The 21,882-nt window shown below is 40.1% G+C and overlaps 1 protein-coding gene and 3 pseudogenes across 2 annotated transcripts; 1 reads left to right on the top strand and 3 right to left on the bottom strand.

Moving 5' to 3' along the window:
• Positions 1 to 14: 14 nt before the first annotated feature.
• LOC103333934 (pentatricopeptide repeat-containing protein At4g32430, mitochondrial pseudogene) lies at positions 15 to 4,518 on the bottom strand (annotated as a pseudogene). Its single transcript, XR_016127744.1, has 3 exons — positions 2,151 to 4,518; positions 408 to 696; positions 15 to 263 (listed from the first exon to the last, which is right to left on the bottom strand). The product of XR_016127744.1 is annotated as a pentatricopeptide repeat-containing protein At4g32430, mitochondrial pseudogene (transcript).
• Positions 135 to 18,342, top strand: LOC148916014 (ABC transporter C family member 4-like; annotated as a pseudogene).
• LOC103333936 (pentatricopeptide repeat-containing protein At4g32430, mitochondrial pseudogene) lies at positions 6,829 to 9,653 on the bottom strand (annotated as a pseudogene).
• A 1,327-nt stretch (positions 18,343 to 19,669) lies between the features above and the next one.
• ABP1 (endoplasmic reticulum auxin binding protein 1) lies at positions 19,670 to 21,821 on the bottom strand. Its single transcript, XM_008236703.2, has 5 exons — positions 21,667 to 21,821; positions 21,101 to 21,207; positions 20,596 to 20,799; positions 20,169 to 20,236; positions 19,670 to 19,947 (listed from the first exon to the last, which is right to left on the bottom strand). The coding sequence occupies exons 1-5, from the start codon at positions 21,749 to 21,751 to the stop codon at positions 19,836 to 19,838; spliced, it is 576 nt and encodes a 191-aa protein (XP_008234925.1). The 5' UTR covers positions 21,752 to 21,821; the 3' UTR covers positions 19,670 to 19,835.
• Positions 21,822 to 21,882: the final 61 nt, after the last annotated feature.

Here is a 21,882-nt window from a genome sequence, read left to right as displayed (position 1 = left end):
ACGTTCTCCACTGCTCAAGCAAAAACAAGCTCTGATATTGTGACCAAAAGTACCAATTCAGCATATGCATCTGAAAACTTAAGTCTACAACCTTGTCCATTCTCTCAAAAGATAATGAGACTAGATACTCTACAATGCAATGTTTCTCAGATATCATAGCTTGTCCTTTGGCGGAGGTTCGACTTCAAGACACTCTTCATCCGAGTAGTAGGAACTTTAATTTTGCTGCAGTGTGAGGCATGAACCGGTCCTCATATATGAACCTGAAAGCAAGGAAAGAACTTAGAAGCATCATTCAAGCAAAATGAAAAAGTAAAAAATAAAACATAGAAAGTGTAATAAAATTGAACCATCCTTGGCAATCCAAAAATGAAAAAATAAAAGATGAAAGAAGATAGATTGCATACACTTTAACTGGGGGACGCCTTTTCACTTGTATGCAGGCTTCAACATTGTCTTGCTTTATGCATATCAGCTACATGTGGAGTTTCCAGATATGTTACAATGGATAGCTGATTTCATTGGTCTATTCAAGATAACTTTTCATTCGGATTGGACTGAAGTTTGTTCGAGCTTCTCTCTTTTACTTTTCTACATCATGGTACGTCTATCTTTTATGACATCTACAAATCCAACACAGTTTATGTAGCAGGATACTTGAAAACCAGTGGCTTCAGCATCTCTACAGTGTAGGTTCTGCAAGTTGATCATGCAGATTTGGATTATGTGCAACAGAGAATCTTATGTTAATTATTAAATGTGTGTGTCATCCTTTTGTTTTGCTTAGTAACTCAGGTAAATGTGATAGCATGATTCTGCATTAGTTTTTCTTTTGTTTTCGTTGTCAAAAATGCTAAGTGCATGCTATATGGATGATGCCAGTGCAACTTGCCATTGCAATGTTCATTCTGTATGACAGCCTTGGTGCAGCAGTGATCACATCTGTAGTAGGAATCGAGTGTGTTCTTGTGTTTGTTGTGCTGGCCACGAGCCGGAACAACAGGTTCCAATCTAATGTGATGAAGTGTCGGGATTCAAGAATGAAGGCAACAAATGACATTAACTACATGCGTGTGATCAAATTCCAGGCTTGGGAGGAGCACTTTAATAAGAGAATCCAGGCTTTCCGCAAGTCGGAGTTTAGCTGGCTGACCAAGTTCATGTACTCAATCTCTGCCAATGTTGTGGTTATGTTGTGTACCCCAGTACTTATATCAACTCTCACATTTGGCACTGCACTCTTATTGGGTGTCCGGCTTGATGCCGGCCCAGGATATTGTTCAGAACCACAAGCATCTTCAACATTTTGTGGGATCCCATCAGGACCTTCCCACAATTTATGATTTCAATTTCTCAAGCTATGATATCTTTTGGGAGGTTGGACCGTTATATGATGAGTACGGAATTGGTGGAGGATGCAGCGAAGAGAGACGAGGGTTGTGATAGTAGAACTGCTGTGGAGGTTAAAAATGGCCCATTTAGCTGCGATGATGAAAGCAAAGAAGAGGATTTGAAACACATAAATTTGAATGTCAATAAAGGGGAGCTAACGGCTATTGTAGGGATAGTGGGATCTGGAAAGTCTTCCCTTCCAGCCTTAATTCTTGGTGAGATGCACAAGTTATCCTTAAAGGTATGATTTGATACCATTATTCTAGATGTCTCTTATGACATAAAATCCCTCCACTGAACCATAAGTTTATAACCAGGTCATAACTCACTCAAAAAGCTTCAGTTTAATCAAGTACTTGTTGAATTAATAAACTATTTGAATAACAGGTACGAGTTTGTGGAACAACTGCCTATGTTGCTCAAACATCATGGATTCAAAATGGGACTACTGAAGAAAATATATTATTTGGTTTGCCAATGGACAGAGACAGATACCAGGAAGTTGTCAGGGTTTGCTGCTTGGAGAAGGACGTGGAAATGATGGAGTTTGGAGATCAAACTGAGATAGGAGAGCATGGCATCAACTAAGTGGTGGCCAGAAACAGAGGATACAACTTGCTAGGGTTGTATATCAAAATTGTGACATATATCTTCTCGATGAGGTTTTCAGTGCATAATGTTGATCTTATTTTGGTAAGATAATAATTGAAGTTTGAACATGTATCCTTCCTACTTATATATTTATTTAAACTTATTACCTCCAAATAATATCAGGTCATGAGAGATGGGATGATAGTACAGGCTGGAAGGTATAATGATTTATTCTCTCCGCCATCTCCACATTCCCATGGATCCTGCAAGCCCCAAGCAGGCTTTGCAACAACGAAAACCCTGGCTGTCCCGGGATCTGACTCATCAATTTCTCTGCTTCCTCCAATTTCCCTCCAAGTCCCAACATGTCCACCATACTGGAATAATGTTGAGGAGATGGATCAATATGATAGTCTTTCACCATTGAATGAAAGAGGTGACTGCCCATCTCCACCATTCCATTTCTGCTGCATGCTGCTAGTATAGAAAGAAATGTGACTGAATCAGGTCTTACCCCTTCTCTCTCCATCTCCTTGAACAATTCTATCACTGAGTCATAGTCTCCATGCCCAGCAAATGCAGATATTATTGCAGTCCAAGCAAATTGACTTTTATGAGGCGTCTCACTGAAAACTCTTTTGGACTCACAAATGCTTCCTCGTTTTGCATACATGTCAAGAAGAGCACCGGCGATAATTGGGCCAGTCACTAATCCAAGTTTGATCAAGGAAGAGTGGCATCATTGGCCATATTTCAGATAAATATCCTGAGCATCACCAATTGGACTCAAGACACTACCAAATGTGTAATTGTTTGGCTTCGACTCCATAGTTGCTACCAAGAATGTTTTTAGTGCATCTTGACACAGCCCGTTCTGAGCATACCCTAGGAATCAAAGCATTCCACGATATGATTTCTCTGCAGTTTAGCTCCTCAAAAACTTTGATGGGGTCATGCATGGACTCAGGCTTAGCATACATGGTGATCAAGCTGTGGCAAACATTATGCTTTGATAAAAAGCCAGTCTTTATGCAAAACCCATGAATCATTTCGCCTTCCTCCACCAACTTCCTAATTGATATAGCATGGATTAGTCCAACAAATGTAACATCATTTGGATATAGTACTCCATCCAATCTCATCTCATTAAATAGAGAGATGGCATCATCTTCGTCTATCGAAATCATAGTTGTCCAAGACACTACGTTGCTATAATTCATGCACTGAAATATTAATTTTGCATCTTCAGTAACCTCACACTTTGAATATGTCGAAATCAATACATTACAAACTGAAACATGACTTCCATATCCTGATTTAATTGTCAAGCCATGTATCTGTTTCCCAAGTTCTAAATTCATTTCATTTCCGCAAGCTGAAACTGCACTAGTAAATGAGACATGATCTAACCCCGTCTCTTCTCCCACCATCTCAATAAAGACAAAAATCGCCCCAAGGCCATGATTTCCTTCTTGAGAGTAACCTGATAGTATTGCATTCCATGAAACCAGATCCTCATTCGCCATTTCATCAAACACACTCCTAGCTTCTATTAACCGCCTCAACTTCGAATACATACTTATAAGTGCATTTCCAACAAAAACTTCACCATCTAAACCAGACTTAAATATAAGAGAATGCAGTTGTAATCCAAATAGAAAATCTTCATGATCCGCACAAAAAGCAAGAATCGTAGTATAAGTCACTGGATAAAAAACAACTCCATTAAAATTCATCCTATGAGCAAAATTCAATGCACCTTCACTTGTTCGAAACCCCGAAAGAATAGTATTCCAAGAAACTATATCAGTATAGCACATAGTCTCAAAGATAAGTAAGGGACCATCAAACTGTCCAGCTTTGGTGTACGTACTCATCAAAGAATTTGAAATCGTAGTATACGAAGCAAACCCAAAAGAAACTGCAAACCCGTGAATTTGGCCTCCGGGTTTGGGGTCCCCTTGACAGCAAGGGTAACGGTAACTTCATCGATGTTATGAGACAAAGGTAGTTGAATTGCTTACAGAACATGCCAAGGGCTCTAAGGGTAACGGTAACTTCATCGAGTTCGTTTCTCTGTCTCTTCATTTCACTAGCGCACCACATTCCTCTGCGAGTGCAAGCTTCGTCTGTCTTCATTTGGAACAAAAAGGAGGCGGCCAGACCCGCCCAGGCTGCCTGGCGCCGCCTAGACCCACCATCGCAGCGTAGAACCGCCCAGGCAGCCTAGGCGCCGCCTAGAACCGCCCAGGCCGCCTAGAACCGCCCAGGCCGCCTAGGCGCCGCCTAGAACCTCCCCGGCCGCCTTGGCGCCTCCTAGAACCGCCCAGGCCTCCTAACTCCCTTATAGCATCAGAGTTGTTATCTTAGTGGAGATTTCAATAGCTGAATGACATTTGATGGTTTTCGTAGAGAGAGTCCAATCCAATCCAATCAACGCAGCAGCTGAAACGAAAGAAAAAAAATCGAAGCTTGAGTTGAGAGAGAGAGAGGCTCAAGACCAAGCCTTTGTAGCTTGGAAGCGCTTATAGAGAAGCATCTTTGGCTGCGAGTGCACGCTTCGCGTTCGTTTTGGAATATAATCAAGGCGTATAGCCGTACGGCTATACCAATATGTTCAAGCGTATAGCCGTACGGCGATACCTTGGAAATAATATATTTAAATAGTATAGCCGCGAATCAATACCTCTAAAATATTCGAATATATTCAAAGTGTATAACCGTACGGCTATACCGTTAAAATAATATATTTAAATAGTATAGCCGGCGGCGATACTATTTAAATATACAATTTTGTCATGTTATTTTAAAATACAACTTTAGCTAATTAGGATAGAGCTATTTCCTCAAATTTTTTTTTTAAATACCAGTGATATTGGGGAATGAGAATTTAAATTCTTTCCGATACCTCCCATTCTAATACTATCTCAATCATCATCAACCATAATGAGTAGTTTGAATTATCATTTGATATGGTTATGGAGAAATTCTGGACGCAGAAAACTTACTTATAGATACTGACAATCCATGCGTGCTTAGTAACTCAGGTAAATGTGATAGCATGATTCTGCATTAGTTTTTCTTTTGTTTTCGTTGTCGAAAATGCTAAGTGCATGCTATATGGATGATGCCAGTGCAACTTGCCATTGTAATGTTCCTTCTGTATGACAGCCTTGGTGCAGCAGTGATCTCATCTGTAGAAGGAATCATGTGTGTTCTTGTGTTTGTTGTGCTGGGCACGAGACGGAACAAGATCAGGTTCCAATCTAATGTGATGAAGTGTCGGGATTCAAGAATGAAGGCAACAAATGACATGCTTAACTACATGCGTGTGATCAAATTCCAGGCTTGGGAGGAGCACTTTAATAAGAGAATCCAGGCTTTCCGCGAGTAGGAGTTTAGCTGGCTGACCAAGTTCATGTACTCGATCTCTGCCAATGTTGTGGTTATGTTGTGCACCCCAGTACTTGTATCAACTCTCACATTTGGCACTGCACTCTTATTGGGTGTCCGGATTGATGCCGGCCCGGGACATTGTTCAGAACCACAAGCATCTTCAACATTTTGTTGGATCCCATCAGGACCTTCCCACAATCTATGATTTCAATTTCTCAAGCTATGATATCTATTGGGAGGTTGGACTGTTATATGATGAGTAGGGAATTGGTGGAGGATGCGGCGAAGAGAGACGAGGGCTGTGATAGTAGAACTGCTGTGGAGGTTAAAAATGGCCCATTTAGCTGCGATGATGAAAGCAAAGAAGAGGATTTGAAACACGTAAATTTGAATGTCAATAAAGGGGAGCTAACGGCTATTGTAGGGATAGTGGGATCTGGAAAGTCTTCCCTTCTAGCTTTAATTCTTGGTGAGATGCACAAGTTATCCTTAAAGGTACGATTTGATACCATTAAACCCTTCTCTAGATGTCTCTTATGACATAAAATCCCTCCACTGAACAATAAGTTTATAACCAGGTCATAACTCACTCAAAAAGCTTCAGTTTAATCGAGTACTTGTTGAATTAATAAACTTTTTGAAATAACAGGTACGAGTTTGTGGAACAACTGCCTATGTTGCTCAAACATCATGGATTCAAAATGGGACTACTGAAGAAAATATATTATTTGGTTTGCAAATGGACAGAGATAGATACCAGGAAGTTGTTTGGAGATCAAACTGAGATAGGAGAGCATGGCATCAACCTAAGTGGTGGCCAGAAACAGAGGATACAACTTGCTAGGGTTGTATATCAAAATTGTGACATATATCTTCTCGATGACGTTTTCAGTGCTATTGATGCTCATACTGTATCAGAAATATTTAAGGTAACATTGCATTAAATGAATGATTTACTTTTGATTCCACAGTGATTGAACATTCAAGCTTGTTCTTAAGATAATTGTTTGAACACTTTTTTACTTTCTTAGTCTAAATGTGCTAAGATGGTATAAAAACAATGCAAAGTGACACTCATTGAATTTGATTTGTATGCATAATGTTCTACTGATCATGATTTATACTTCTCTGCAGGAATGTGTGAGGGGAGTGCAAAAACAAGACGGTTTTACTTGTAACTCATCAAGTTGACTTCTTGCATAATGTTGATCTTATTTTGGTAAGATTATAATTGCAGTTTGCACATGTATCCTTCCTACTTATATATTTATTTAAACTTATTACCTCCAAATAATATCAGGTCATGAGAAATGGGATGACAGTACAGGCTGGAAAGTATAATGATTTGCTAAATTCTGGCCTGGATTTCAAACAGCTAGTAGCTGCCCATGAAACCTCCATGGCACTTGCAGAAATGAGCACCACTATTCCCAGCAAAAGTTCCCCCAGTCCTCAAATATCTCCTCACTCTCTTCGAACCACTGGGAAGCCAATGGTGCAAACAACTCTTTGGACCAACCAAAGTCTGATAACAGGACTTCTAAACTCATCAAAGAAGAGGAGAAAGAAACAGGCAAAGTGAGTTTGCACGTTTACAAAGTTTGTGAGTTAGAATTGCTCACCTTTTCTTTTTCTGTTTAAGCATTTGTTTTTGTCATAGTTGATGAGAGATCCTATTCTTTGTTTAATCTAAATTATATACGTTGTTTTCTTTGCTAATTGATGAGAATTGATCACCCACCAGCCATCAAACTGATCAGATATTTTCAATTTCTTCCCTTCATTTTGGGTATGACCATTGCCATGTACATCACTGTGCTTGCCATCTTTTGCCACCATTTCCCAGTCCCCTTTCTCAGCATACAAGTTGGACTTCAACACAAAAGAACCCGATTCCATTGGTTCCAATCTCATCAATGTATCGGCTACTCTCTCCGCCATCTCCACATTCCCATGGATCCTGCAAACCCCAAGCAGGCTTTGCAACAATGAAAACCCTGGCTGTCCCGGGACCTGACTCATCAATTTCTCTGCTTCCTCCAATTTCCCTGCACGTCCCAATATGTCCACCATACTTGAATAATGTTGAGGAGACGGTTCAATATGATAGTCTTTCACCATTGACTGAAAGAGGTGACGGCCCATCTCCACCATTCCATTTCTGCTGCATGCTGCTAGTATTGAAAGAAATGTGACTGAATCAGGTCTTACCCCTTCTCTCTCCATCTCCTTGAACAATTCTATCACTGAGTCATAGTCTCCATGCCCAGAATATGCAGATATTATTGCAGTCCAAGCTAACTGACTTTTATGAGGCGTCTCACTGAAAACTCTTTTGGACTCACAAATGCTTCCTCGTTTTGCGTACATGTCAAGAAGAGCACCGGCGATAATTGGGCCAGTCACTAATCCAAGTTTGATCAAGGAAGAGTGGCATCATTGGCCATATTTCAGAGAAATATCCTGAGCATCACCAATTGGACTCAAGACACTACCAAATGTGTAATTGTTTGGCTTCGACTCCATAGATGCTACCAAGAATGTTTTTAGTGCATCTTGACAGAGCCCGTTCTGAGCATACCCTGAAATTAAAGCATTCCACGATATGATTTCTCTGCAGTTTCACTCCTCAAAAACGTTGATGGAGTCATGCATGGACTCAAGCTTAGCATACATGGTGATCAAGCTGTTGCAAACATTATGCTTTGATAAAAAGCCAGTCTTTATGCAAAACCCATGAATCATTTCGCCTTCCTCCACCAACTTCCTAATTGATATAGCATGGATTAGTCCAACAAATTTAACATAATTTGGATATACTCCATCCAATATTCTCATCTCATTAAATAGAGAGATGGCATCTTCTTCGTCTATTGAAATCATAGTTGTCCAAGACACTACGTTGCGATCATCATGCACTGAAAGACTAAAATTTTGCATCTTCAGTAACCTCACACTTTGAATATGTCAAGATCAATACATTACAAACTGAAACATGACTTCCATATCCTGATTTAATTGTCAAGCCATGTATTTGTTTCCCCAGTTCTAAATTCATTTCATGTCCACAAGCTGAAACTGCACTAGTAAATGAGACATGATCTAACCCCATCCCTTCTCCCACCATCTCAATAAAGACAATAATCGCCTCAAGGCCATGATTTCCTTCTTGAGAGTAACCTGATAGTATTGCATTCCATGAAACCAGATCCTCATTCGCCATTTCATCAAACACACCCCTAGCTTCTATTAACCGCCTCAACCTCGAATACATACTTATAAGTGCATTTCCAACAAAAACTTCACCATCTAAACCAGACTTAAATATAAGAGAATGCAGTTGTAATCCAAATAGAAAATCTTCATGATCCGCACAAAAAGCAAGAATCGTAGTATAAGTCACTGGATAAAAAACAACTCCATTAAAATTCATCCTTTGAGCAAAATTCAATGCACCTTCACTTGTTCGAAACCCTGAAAGAATAGTATTCCAAGAAACTATATCAGTATAGCACATAATCTCAAAGATAAGTAAGGGACCATCAAACTGTCCAGCTTTGGTGTACATACTCATCAAAGAATTTGAAATCGTAGTATACGAAGCAAACCCAGAAGAAACTGCAAACCCGTGAATTTGGCCTCCGGGTTTGGGGTCCCCTTGACAGCAAGGGTAACGGTAACTTCATCGATGTTATGAGGCAAAGGGAGTTGAAGTTGCTTACAGAACATGCCAAGGGCTCTAAGGGTAACGGTAACTTCATCGAGTTCGTTTCTCTGTCTCTTCATTTCACTAGTGCACCACATTCCTCTGCGAGTGCAAGCTTCATCTGTCTTCATTTGGAACAAAAAGGAGGCGGCCAGACCCGCCCAGGCTGCCTGGGAGCCGCCTAGATCCACCCTCGCAGCCTAGAACCGCCCAGGCAGCCTTGGCGCAGCCTATAACCGCCCAGGCCGCTAGGCGCCGCCTAGAACCGCCCAGACCGCCTAGGCGCCGCCCAGAACCGCCCAGACCGCCTAGGCGCCGCCCAGAACCTCCCAGGCCGCCTAGGCGCCGCCCAGAACAGCCCAGTCCGCCTAGGCGCCGCCCAGAACCGCCCAGGCCGCCTAACTCCCTTATAGCATCAGAGTTGTTATCTTAGTGGAGATTTCAATAGCTGAATGCCATTTGATGGTTTTTGTAGAGAGAGTCCAATCCAATCCAATCAACGCAGCAGCTGAAACGAAAGAAAAAAAAATCGAAGCTTGAGTTGAGAGAGAGAAAGGCTCAAGACCGAGCCTTTGGAGCTTGGAAGCGGTTATATAGAGAAGCATCTGTGGCTGCGAGAGCAAGCTTCGCGTTCGTTTTGGAATATATTTAAGGAGTATAGCCGGACGGCTATACCGTTAAAATCTTCGAATATGTTCAAAGCTTATAGCCGAACGGCTATACCTTGAAAATAATATATTTAAATAGTATAGCCGCACGTCTATACCTTTAAAATATTCGAGTATATTCAAAGACTATAATCCTATACCGTTAAAATAATATATTTAAATAGTATATTCAAAGACTAATACTATTTAAATATACATTTTTGTCATGTTATTTTAAAATACAACTTTAGCTAATTAGGATGGAGTTATTTCTTCAATTTTTTTTAATTTTTTATACCAGTAATATTGGGGAATGAGAGTTTAAATTCTTTCCGATACCTCCAATTCTAATGATTTCTAGCTATTAGTTCATTAGGTAAAAATAAAAAAATGGATTTTATTTATAAGAAATAATACGGGTTAAACCCATAAATACAAAAAAAAATATGGATCCACCAACATTTTGAGGATAAAAGAATCTTGAATTTCATAGTATAAAATTGCTTGTGTAATAATTTACTTTCTAAAATGTATCCATCGTAATTATGAACTAAACCCAATGACAAGCTTTTTCTCATCAAAGAAGAGGGGAAAGAAACAGGCAAAGTGAGCTTGCACGTTTACAAAGTTTGTGAGTTAGAATTGCTCACCTTTTCTTTTTCTGTTTAAGCATTTGTTTTTGTCATAGTTGATGAGAGATCCTATTCTTTGTTTAATCTAAATTGTATACGTTGTTTTCTTTGCTAACTGATGAGAATTTATCACCCACCACCAGGCATCAAACTGATCAGATACTCTCAATTTCTTCTCTTCATTTTGGGTATGACCATTGTCATGTACATCACTGTGCTTGCCATCTTTATCGTTGTATGCCAAAATTCGTGGCCAACAGTATTTTTGCTGATTCCACTTATTTGGCTTAATATCTGGTACCGGGTTTTGTATTCTTTTTATCATGCTGTTGGTATTTATCAGTGTAAGAACTATAATGTTGCAATGAATGTGTTCTTCTTGTTTAACAAATGTGTGTTAGACAGGAAAATAAAATATCTAGTTCTATGATCTTTGTCATGAATACTCTTGGTCAATCCAACTCTTGTTAGACAGATAATATAAATGTTTTGAACTGAAGCACACCCCAATGCAGATATATGAATGTGCTAGACTGGAAATGTAAATTTCTTGTTTGCCTCAATTATATGCTGAGATTTTGCTACTGTTTGGATTTTAGGGTTACTATCTTGCATCATCTCGTGAATTAACTCGACTCAATTCAATCACAAAGGCTCCTGTTATCCATCACTTCTCAGAGAGCATATCCGGAGTTATGACGATCACTCTTGCAGAATGCAGAACATGTTCTCCAAGAAAATGTTAAACGGGTTAACGCTAATTTACGTATGGATTTCCACAACAATGGGTCCAATGAGTGGTTTGGTTTCCATATGGAGATGCTTGGGAGTTTAGTTTTCTGCATTTCCACTGTATTCATGTTCTTGTTGCCAAGCAGTATAATAAAGCCAGGTACATCCTTCTTCTTCTTTTGGTGCGACACTTAACAAGATGTCATATCTAGCACTTGATTCATGGCCAATTATGATATGGGATGCCTGAGTATATAATACTTAGCGTATCTGATATAAATTAGCATCTTATCTTGGCACATCTGATATAAATTAGCTGCAGTAGATGAGTGTCTATTTCAGAGATTTGGCTAAATCAGTTATTCCTTCATGGTGCAGAGAATGTTGGTTTAACTCTCTCCTACGGATTGCCCCTGAATGGTGTGCTGTTCTGGGCCATTTATATGAGCTTCTTTGTCGAAAATAAGATGGTATCGGTTGAGAGGATAAAACAATTTACAAACATCCCATCAGAAGCAGCATGGGAGATAAAAGACCTGTGTTCCTCCTTCAAATTGGCCTTCCCGTGGCAATGTCGAGCTCAAAGACTTGCAGGTAGTTTACCTTCAGTTCTGTTTATATCTTCTGAACAAATAAAGTCAAATCTTACATTCCATGAGCTGCTACACTCTAGCCATTTGTCGTCCCAAATGGTATATTTGTAGTACATCTTCCATGGCTAGTGTAGTGGATGGACAAATAAAGTGGTCTGCATGCAAGTTGTCATTACTTGGTCATCTCCATTACTGTCTCAAGCTAAATAAGCCCTGTTCCTTTTGATGTCGTCCAAATACACCTTTGGTTCTCAAAGGCATTAGTCCAAGCATTCACGGGGGTGAAAAGATTGGTGTTGTGGGTCGAACAGGGAGCCGGAAATCAACTTTGATCCAAGTGTTCTTTAGGCTGGTTGATGTAGAACAGATGGCAGATTTAATCGCGGTTGAGCAAGAAAAGGGACGTGGTGAGTCGTTTGGCCTTTCAAAACTGCATTCGAAGTTCGAAGTTAATTCCAAATAAATTCTGTTTTTCCGTTTCGGAGTTACATAGTTAATTCTCAAAATAAATTCTGTTTTTCCGTTTCGGAGTTACATAGTTAATTCCCAAAATAAATTCTGTTTTTTTCAGTTTCGGAGTTACGTAGTTAAGTCTCCGAATTAATTCTGTTGTTCAGTTTTATTTGTAATAACTCCCCTAGCAGTTACAAGGGTTGAGAGTTGTGTATTTAGACGGGTTCGTCTAACGTTTTTTGGCAGTTCAGATTTTAATCAAATTAATCAAAGAGAGTTTCTCTTAATTTCTGGTGGATTCCAGTTTCCTTGTTACTCAAGGTTTTCGTTTGAAACCTTATTTGCTTGTGCTGCGTCAAGTGGTATCAGAGCGGGTCTCTCCCGTCTTGGTATTCTTGTCTTATCATGGGTGATCGTGAAGCTGATGTCCCAGCCCCAATTACTCGAGCGGATCTGGACGCTCAAAACCAACGGATCGACAACCTAACCACCCAATTTGGGGAGATGCGAGAATTGTTGTTGCAAGCTCTTGGTGGCAACCATAGGCGAGGAGGCAGGGATGACGAAAGAAGAGAAGGCAGGGATAATAATCGAAGAGAAGGTAGAGATGGCGAGAGAAGAGATAATAGGAGGCAACTTATTCCGGATAGTGAGTCAGAGTCAGAAGAAGAACTTGAAGAACCACCACCACCGGCTAATAATCCTCGTAATCGTAATCGTAATTACGAGAATTTTGGCGACTATCGGATTAAAGCAGAAATTCCTAACTTTTGGGGAAATCTGAAGATTGAAGACTTCTTGGATTGGCTTGTAGAAGTGGAGAGGTTTTTCGATATTATGGAGGTTCCTGAGCATAAGATGGTGAAGATGGTAGCTTTCCGTCTTAAAGCTACAGCGGCTGTTTGGTGGGATCAATTGCAAAATTTACGGCAGAGGCAAGGAAAGCAGCGGGTTCGAACATGGCGGAAGATGAAGTCGCTTATGATGGAACGATTCTTGCCCACAGATTATGAGCAGATTCTCTACCGTATGTACCTAGGCTGTGCGCAAGGCACCCGTTCGATTCTGAATATACCGAAGAATTCATGCGTTTGGCAGAGCGAAACCATTTGACCGAGACGACAACCAAAAGGTCGCGAGGTACAACAATGGGCTGAAGATTTCCATCCAGGAAAAAATTGGTATGCAGAATATATGGACTTTGCAGGAGGCGATTAACATGGCATTGAAGGCTGAATTGTTGGAGAAGGAGAAACGCCAACCCAACTTCCGCAGGAACACGACGGAAGCCTCTGAATATACTGCTGGTGCTTCTAGTGGCTCAGGAGATAAGGGAAAGCACAGCAGCAGAATCTTGGAGGATCGACAAAACCAAAGATTGGCCAAAACAAAAATTTCAACGAAGGTAGCCGGAATTACAAGCAGAGGGCAGCCGAAACCAGTCCCAGAATCCGTATGCTAAGCCCATGACGGACATATGTTACCGTTGCCAAAAACCAGGCATCGTTCTAATGTTTGTCCAGAGCGGAAGCAGGCCAACTTTATCGAAGAAGCCGATGAAGATGAGGAAAACGATGAAGTCGGAAAAGATGATTATGTAGGGGCTGAATTTGCAGTTGAGGAAGGAATGGAGAAGATTACCTTGGTTTTGCAGAGAGTTCTTTTGGCACCAAAGGAGGAAGGGCAGCGTCATAGTATTTTTCGTTCCCTCTGCTCAATCAAAAACAAGGTATGTGATGTGATCGTCGACAATGGAAGTTGCGAGAATTTCGTGTCAAAGAAATTGGTGGAGTATTTGCAGTTATCTACGGAGCCTCATGTCAGCCCTTACTCACTAGGTTGGGTTAAAAAAGGCCCTTCGGTTCGTGTAGCTGAGACTTGCCGAGTGCCACTGTCAATTGGTAAGCATTACAGAGATGAAATATTATGTGATGTTATTGACATGGATGCATGCCATATTTTGTTAGGGCGACCTTGGCAATTTGATGTGGATGCAACTTTCAAGGGACGAGATAATGTAATTCTGTTCTCTTGGAACAACCGGAAAATTGCAATGGCAACCACACAGCCCGCAAAGCAATCTGTTGAGCCCAAGACGAGGAGTTCTAGTTTTCTAACCCTAATTCACAGCGAGCAGGAGTTGAACGAGGCTGTCAAAGAAGCGGAGTGTTTTTGTCCCTTGGTGTTGAAGGGGTTGTTGAAAATTGGCGGAGGAGAAGGTGACATTCCACAAGATGTGCAGCAGATTTTGAATCAATTTCAGGAACTACTTTCTGAAAATCTGCCAAACGAGCTGCCTCCTATGCGGGACATACAGCACCGAATTGACTTGGTGCCTGGAGCTAGCCTTCCGAATCTGCCCCATTATCGGATGAGCCCCAAGGAGAATGACATCCTGAGAGAACAGATTGAAGAATTACTGCGGAAAGGATTTATCCGGAGAGTTTGAGTCCTGCGCAGTTCCTGTTTTGCTGGTTCCAAAGAAAGACAAGACTTGGCGAATGTGTGTTGATAGCCGGGCAATCAACAAGATAACGATCAAGTACAGGTTTCCCATTCCACGGTTAGAAGATATGCTGGACGTTCTTGGCGGCTCAAGGGTGTTTTCCAAAATAGATTTGCGAAGCGGATACCACCAGATTCGCATACGACACTGGAGACGAATGGAAAACAGCGTTCAAGAGCAAGGACGGATTATTTGAATGGTTGGTGATGCCATTCGGATTGTCAAATGCACCTAGCACTTTCATGCGACTCATGAATCAGGTTCTTCGACCATTTATTGGTTCTTTTGTCGTTGTTTATTTCGATGACATTTTAATTTACAGTACCACAAAAGAAGAACATCTTGTGCATTTGAGACAAGTTTTAGATGTGTTGAGAGAAAATAAGCTGTATGTGAACCTTAAAAAATGTACTTTCTGCACAAATAAGCTACTGTTCTTGGGTTTTGTTGTTGGTGAGAATGGTATCCAGGTAGATGACGAGAAGATCAAGGCAATCCTTGACTGGCCAGCTCAAAGATAGTTTCAAGTTCGAAGCTTCCATGGCTTGGCCACCTTTTACTGAAGATTTGTGAAGCATTTTAGCACCGTTGCTGCACCTATAAGAATGTTTGAAGAAGGGCCGGTTCAGCTGGGGAGAGGAGCAAGAGAGAAGCTTTGCAGAAATAAAGAAAAGCTTTGCACCGCACCGGTTCTAGCTCTTCCAAACTTTGAGAAAGTTTTCGAGTTGAATGTGATGCCGGTGTGGGAGTCGAGCTGTGCTCTCACAAGACAAGCGGCCAATTGCGTTCTTTTCTGAAAAGTTGAGCGATGCACGTCAAAAGTGGAGTACTTATGACCAAGAGTTCTATGCGGTTGTTCGAGCTTTGAAGCAATGGGAGCACTATCTTATCCAGAAGGAATTTGTTTTGTTTACAGATCATCAAGCGTTGAAGTATATTAACAGCCAGAAAAATATTGATAAAATGCATGCTAGATGGATGACTTTTTGCAGAAATTTTCGTTCGTTATCAAGCATACTTGGCAAAACCAATCGTGTGGCAGATGCGCTGAGTAGGAGAGCTTCATTATTAGTCACGCTGACTCAAGAAGTTGTGGGGTTTGAATGTCCGAAGGAATTATATGCAGGTGACGATGATTTCCGGGAAATTTGGATTAAGTGCACTAATCAAGAGCCAATGGCAGATTACTTTCTCAATGAAGGTTATTTGTTCAAAGGCAACCAGTTGTGTATTCCAGTTTCTTCTTTGAGGGAGAAGCTCATTCGGGACTTGCATGGTGGAGGGTTGAGTGGCTACCTAGGCCATGACAAAACAATTGCATTGTTGGAGGAGAGATTTTACTGGCCACAGCTCAAACGTGATGTTGGAACTATTGTGCGCAAGTGCTACATTTGTCAAACTTCGAAGGGGCAGGTACAAAACACTGGATTATATATGCCATTACCAGTTCCTAACGATATTTGGCAGGATCTTGCTATGGATTTTGTCCTCGGATTGCCCCGAACACAAAGGGGAGTGGACTCTGTATTTGTGGTGGTTGATCGGTTCTCAAAAATGGCGCATTTCATAGCCTGCAAAAAGACTGCCGATGCATCAAATATAGCCAAACTGTTTTTCAGGGAGGTTGTTCGCTTGCATGGGGTTCCTACATCCATTACATCTGATCGTGACACCAAGTTCTTGAGTCATTTTTGGATCACTTTGTGGAGACTGTTTGGGACTACTTTGAATCGTAGCAGCACTGCCCATCCCCAAACTGATGGCGGACTGAGGTTACAAACCGGACATTGGGCAATATGGTGCGAAGCGTCTGTGGAGAGAAGCCGAAACAATGGGATTATGCATTACCGCAGGTGGAGTTTGCATACAATAGTGCAGTCCATAGCGCTACTGGGAAGTCTCCATTTTCCATTGTTTATACTGCTATACCTAACCATGTTGTAGATTTGGTGAAACGCCTAGAGGCCAGCAAACCGATATGTCGTGAAAAATTTGGCTGAGGAAGTGGTAGCCGTTCGAGATGAGGTCAAGCAGAAACTTGAGCAAACAAATGCTAAGTACAAAGCTACTGCGGATAGGCATCGACGTGTTAAAGTGTTTCAAGAAGGCGATTCTGTGATGATATTTCTGAGGAAGGAGAGGTTTCCAGTTGGCACTTACAGCAAGCTTAAACCGAAGAAATATGGTCCTTACAAAGTGCTCAAACGGATCAATGATAATGCCTATGTTATTGAGTTACCGGATTCCATGGGAATTTCCAATATTTTTAATGTTGCAGATTTATATGAGTTCCGTGAAGATGAGGTTCTTTATCCAGATCATAACTCGGGGTCGAGTTCTTCGGAGGTGGAGAGGACTGATGTAGAACAGATGGCAGATTTAATCGCGGTTGAGCAAGAAAAGGGACGTGGTGAGTCGTTTGGCCTTTCAAAACTGCATTCGAAGTTCGAAGTTAATTCCAAATAAATTCTGTTTTTCCGTTTCGGAGTTACATAGTTAATTCCCAAAATAAATTCTGTTTTTCCGTTTCGGAGTTACATAGTTAATTCCCAAAATAAATTCTGTTTTTTTTCAGTTTCGGAGTTACGTAGTTAAGTCTCCGAATTAATTCTGTTGTTCAGTTTTATTTGTAATAACTCCCCTAGCAGTTACAAGGGTTGAGAGTTGTGTATTTAGACGGGTTCGTCTAACGTTTTTTGGCAGTTCAGATTTTAATCAAATTAATCAAAGAGAGTTTCTCTTAATTTCTGGTGGATTCCAGTTTCCTTGTTACTCAAGATTTTCGTTTGAAACCTTATTTGCTTGTGCTGCGTCACTGGTGGAACCTTCAGGAGGCAAAATTATCATCGATGGGATTGATATAACCACAATAGGGCTTCACAATATCAGGTCTCGCTTTGGGATCATTCCTCAAGAACCTGTCTTTTTTGAAGGAACTGTGGGAAGCAACATTGATCCAGTAGGAATGTATTCAGATGAAGAAATTTGGAAGGTAAAAAACACAATGCTATCTGATTTCCGGATTACATAAGAGAAAGAGAGTAACCCATAGCCTCAAGAAACAATAAGATTGAATTATACAATTTGTTTGTATATGTTTGTCATCATTCCCTCACTTAGATGAAACAATGCTGTATGTTTATTCACATGAAATCTTAATTTTCTTGTAGAGCCTTGAACGCTGCCAACTTAAAGATGAGGTAGCGGCAAAACCTGATAAACTCAATTCTTTAGGTATGTGACTCTCCCCATTATATACTCTCTCTCTGGAACTGAACTGCTAGCTAGCATAAGGATTAGGTACTGACTGTTTCCATAAAATTAAGTAGCTGATGACGGTGACAACTGGAGCATGGGGCAAAGACAGCTTCTCTGTTTGGGGCGAGTTATATTGAAGCACAGCCGGCTCTTGTTCATGGACGAGGCCACGGCTTCAGTTGATTCACAGACAGATGCTGTAATACAAATGATCATCCGAGAGGATTTTGCTGCATGTACAATAATCAGCATTGAAAATTCTCATCTCTCTCTCTCTCATGCGGAGTTGAAGTTGGGTTTTAGAAATCAATTGCTCATCTCTCTCATGCGCAAGAGAGAAAAAACTCATCAAACTGAAGGGTCTGCTAGAATATTTAAAAATTTCTATCTAAGAGGTTTAGCCGCGCGGCTTTACCTTTATATTGGAATATTTTAAATGTATAGCCGTTCGGCTGTATACTGAAAATACTATATATTTAAATATTATAGCCGCCCGGCTATACCTTTCGAATATTTTAAACGTATAGCCGACCAGGCTGTAGTCTGAAATTATTATATTTAACGAGTATAGCCGAACGGCTATACGTTTCGAATATATTCGAATATTTTAACAGTAACGCCGCCCGGCTGTATTCTGAAAATATTATATTTAAAGAGTATAGCCGTGCGGTTAAACTGTGCGAACATATTCGAATATTTTATAAGTATAGCCGCGCGGCGGTACTATGAAAATACTATATTTAAAAGGTATAGCCGGCGGCTATACTCTTTGAATATATTCGAATATTTTAAAGGTATAGCCGGTCGGCTGAACTCAAAAAATACGATATTTAAAGGTATAGCCGCCCGGCTATACGGTTTAAATATATACGAATTTAAATTGCAGCCAGCTTTCTTCTGTTCCTATTCGAAGTGGGAGTTTCTGAGGAAATTCGAAGTCTTTGAGAAATGGGTTTTTGTGATTGTGAATTTTTGATGTTAATCGAAAACCGACTGATGGGATTTTGAATTTGAAGTGATTGGATTGGTTCTAAGGGCCTCTCATGGGGAGATTTCTTGGCAGGTTTGTGTTGCCTCTGCTGCTGCTAACAGGTATTTAAATGAAAATGCCTTTTGTTCATTTGTTTTTATAACCATGTCATCGTAGTATCTGGATTATTTCAAGTGGATGTGTTGCACTTGGCCCGCTGGTCTAGTTTATTGCAACTCAAAAATTTAGCATGCATTTGGATTGGGGTGCTGATTTCCTTGTTGGGTTTTCTTCAGTCATGTTCATATGGTAATTTAGATAAGCTAAGCCTGTATATTGTCTCTATTTCTTCAATGTCAAACCTTAATTAGGTTTGATTGTGTTCATGCAGAAAATGCAACCTAGGAGACAAAAGAAAATGATTTTGGCGTTTATGACACTGCTTCTTGTTATATTGAATGCTGGAAATTTCTCGTATGTTTATAATTGATTTTTACTACTTCTAATTACACTACCAGTGAACATGTTCGGGTTCGATTACTGTAAACCTAGGATTATACTTCTAGGAAGTTTCCTATAGTTATTGTCAGTTGCATGATAGTTGTAAGATCATGTTTATTTATTCTGGAAAGTATAGTCCTCGGTTATTTAGTGGATATTCCGTTTACTGGGAAAAAGATGTATGAGTATTAGTAATTAATATTATCTGGGAAACAGATGTATGAGTATGAGTATTAGCTATATTCGAGGTTTTCAACATGATGGTTTATATCTCCAAGCAAGAAGTCAGAAGTATGGAAAGGTTTGTCTTCTTTATATATACTGACTGTCAGAAGGATGCTTCTGATCATTATCTTACTTGAGCTTGCTTGTCTTGCATTCTATCTGGCTGCTATGAAAACTTTAAAGTCTACAACCTTTTCCATTCTCTCAAATGATAATGAGACTAGATACAAATATCATAGCTCGTCCTTTGGTGGCGGTTCGACTTCAAGGCACTCTTCATCCCAGTAGTAGGGGAACTTTAATTTTGCTGCAGCGTGAGGCACGAACCAGTCCTCATATATGAACCTGAAACGAAGAAAAGAACTTAGAAGCATTATTCAAGCAAAATGAAAAAGTAAAAAATAAAACATAGAAGTGAAATAAAATTGAACCATCCTTAGCATTCCAAAAAAGAAGAATTAAACATTGAAGAAGTATAGATATTACTTTGAAGAAGAAACATGAAGCAATTTCAAGAAGTATGGATAATAGTAAACATTGAAGATGAAAGAAGATAGATTGCATACACTTTAACTGGGGGACGAGATATGACAACAAGCACTTGCAGATCCTCATGCTCATTTGTATTCCGGACCTGCAAAGCAATGAGGATTGTAAATAAGTACGACCGGGTAAAAGTTGTGAATTGCCCATCAGAATAATAACTATCTGGTAATAAAAAAACTCGCAAGTTTCTGATTCAATTCAATGAGCCCTATTACAAGAAGCAATGTGATAATAAAAACAATGACCACCTTACCCTCTGCTTAACTGTAAATAAGTCTTTGACCTAAACCCAGGATTTGGTCTCAGACGTATTACAGGGTTAACTATACTATACATCCCTACAAGAATTATGAATAAGCAAAAAAGTTACATAAACTGAATCATCACGAACGCTGATGAAATTTTCTAGGGCATAAAACACACTAAGTGCAGAATACTTTGTTTTACCTGGTGAGCATCGTTAACAGGTATGTGAAATGTGCTATTTGCAAAGATAGAGAATTCTTGTGGTTTTCCAGGGGACTTCTCGTGTGAGTTTGGTGCAAGGTAGAGAGTTCCACTCCCCTTTAGGACAACAAAAACTTCTTCACAAGAATGCCTGTGTATTGGTGTGCCTGATCCTGGAGAAAATGTTTGCAGCCAAACCTCAACCTGTGAACCCAATAATTGCATCAAACATGATGTCCCCCAAAATATTTCTGGAATCTATAACTCGTTATTGCAAGGTAAGATTTGTAATGTCCAAGGCACGGTGAGGACAAAAAGCTCTACAAACATAGTCAAATAAAAAAGATAGCCCATTTACTTCTCAAAGTATCAACACCATGAGTAATATCAGACAACTTTCAGTGAAGTTTGTTTTAAGGTCAAGGTTATCATGCAAAAGGTATTGTCTTTCAAGCCCCCAAGATCAAAAGAACAGTGAATTCTCTAATGAATGGTGACTGCATACCTCTTTCAACCCATGCAAGAGTGAACCAGCAACAGTTGTGTGTGCCAAACCTCCCCTTCCATAGTTACTCTGTGGAAGGGCACTGATATTTCTTACTTCAGGTAACCCTGAATCCAACATATACAATAGCAAGAGAACAGTTAATTAGCTTAATTTATATCATCAATAAGCAAGTTCACAATCTGAAGGGGGCGAATTCCATGGAACTTGGACCAAACAATCAAAACCTCCTCCGAGCCACCGGGGAAATTTCACAATGGGGGCAAGCTCAAATTCCCACCAAATAACCAAAATAAGAAGTTCAAGAAGAAACTAAACAAAACCAAACACCATCAGAGAATTATAAATTAAACACAATAAGAAAAAAAACTATCAACAATCGTATCGAGCCACCAAAATAGACATAAATTAAAAAAACCAGTAGGATTTCAGTCATAAAACACTGTAAATCAAGAAATGCCCGCTTGAAGCACAAATTATGTAAAGCATACCGAACCAGCTGTGATACTTGTCATTTCTGGGCATAGCCACAACCTGAATCCATAAAAGATTAAGCAAGAGCTTACCTTTGACTGAGCACTTGGAAGCTTCAGATATCGCACAGAAGAATAGAAAGCTCAAGAAGAAGATCGTAAGAGAAGGCCCTGCCATTTTCTTGTTAGTTCCACAACTTCTACATTTCGTGCGTAAGTAATTTTATTTTCTAAAGTTCTGTTTTTATTTGTGTTGCGTAAGTTTAATAGTGCTATGGGCCCAAAAGCACTTCCAGGCCCATGAGAGCA

Source organism: Prunus mume, linkage group LG6 (assembly GCF_029339155.1).
Source record: "Prunus mume cultivar Tortuosa linkage group LG6, ASM2933915v1, whole genome shotgun sequence".
Lineage (NCBI taxonomy): Eukaryota > Viridiplantae > Streptophyta > Magnoliopsida > Rosales > Rosaceae > Prunus > Prunus mume.
Note: the sequence above shows the minus strand (reverse complement) of the source record. Positions and strands in the feature narration are given on the sequence as shown.

Excerpts from the sequence above, each read along its gene's own strand:
- ABP1 (XM_008236703.2), bottom strand. The coding sequence starts at position 21,751 with ATGGCAGGGCCTTCTCTTACGATCTTCTTCTTGAGCTTTCTATTCTTC. Across the intron at positions 21,208-21,666 it reads TTCCAAGTGCTCAGTCAAAG|GGTTACCTGAAGTAAGAAAT; the intron begins GTAAGCTCTTGC and ends TGTTGGATTCAG. Across the intron at positions 19,948-20,168 it reads TCTCGTCCCCCAGTTAAAGT|GTTCATATATGAGGACTGGT; the intron begins GTATGCAATCTA and ends TCTTCGTTTCAG.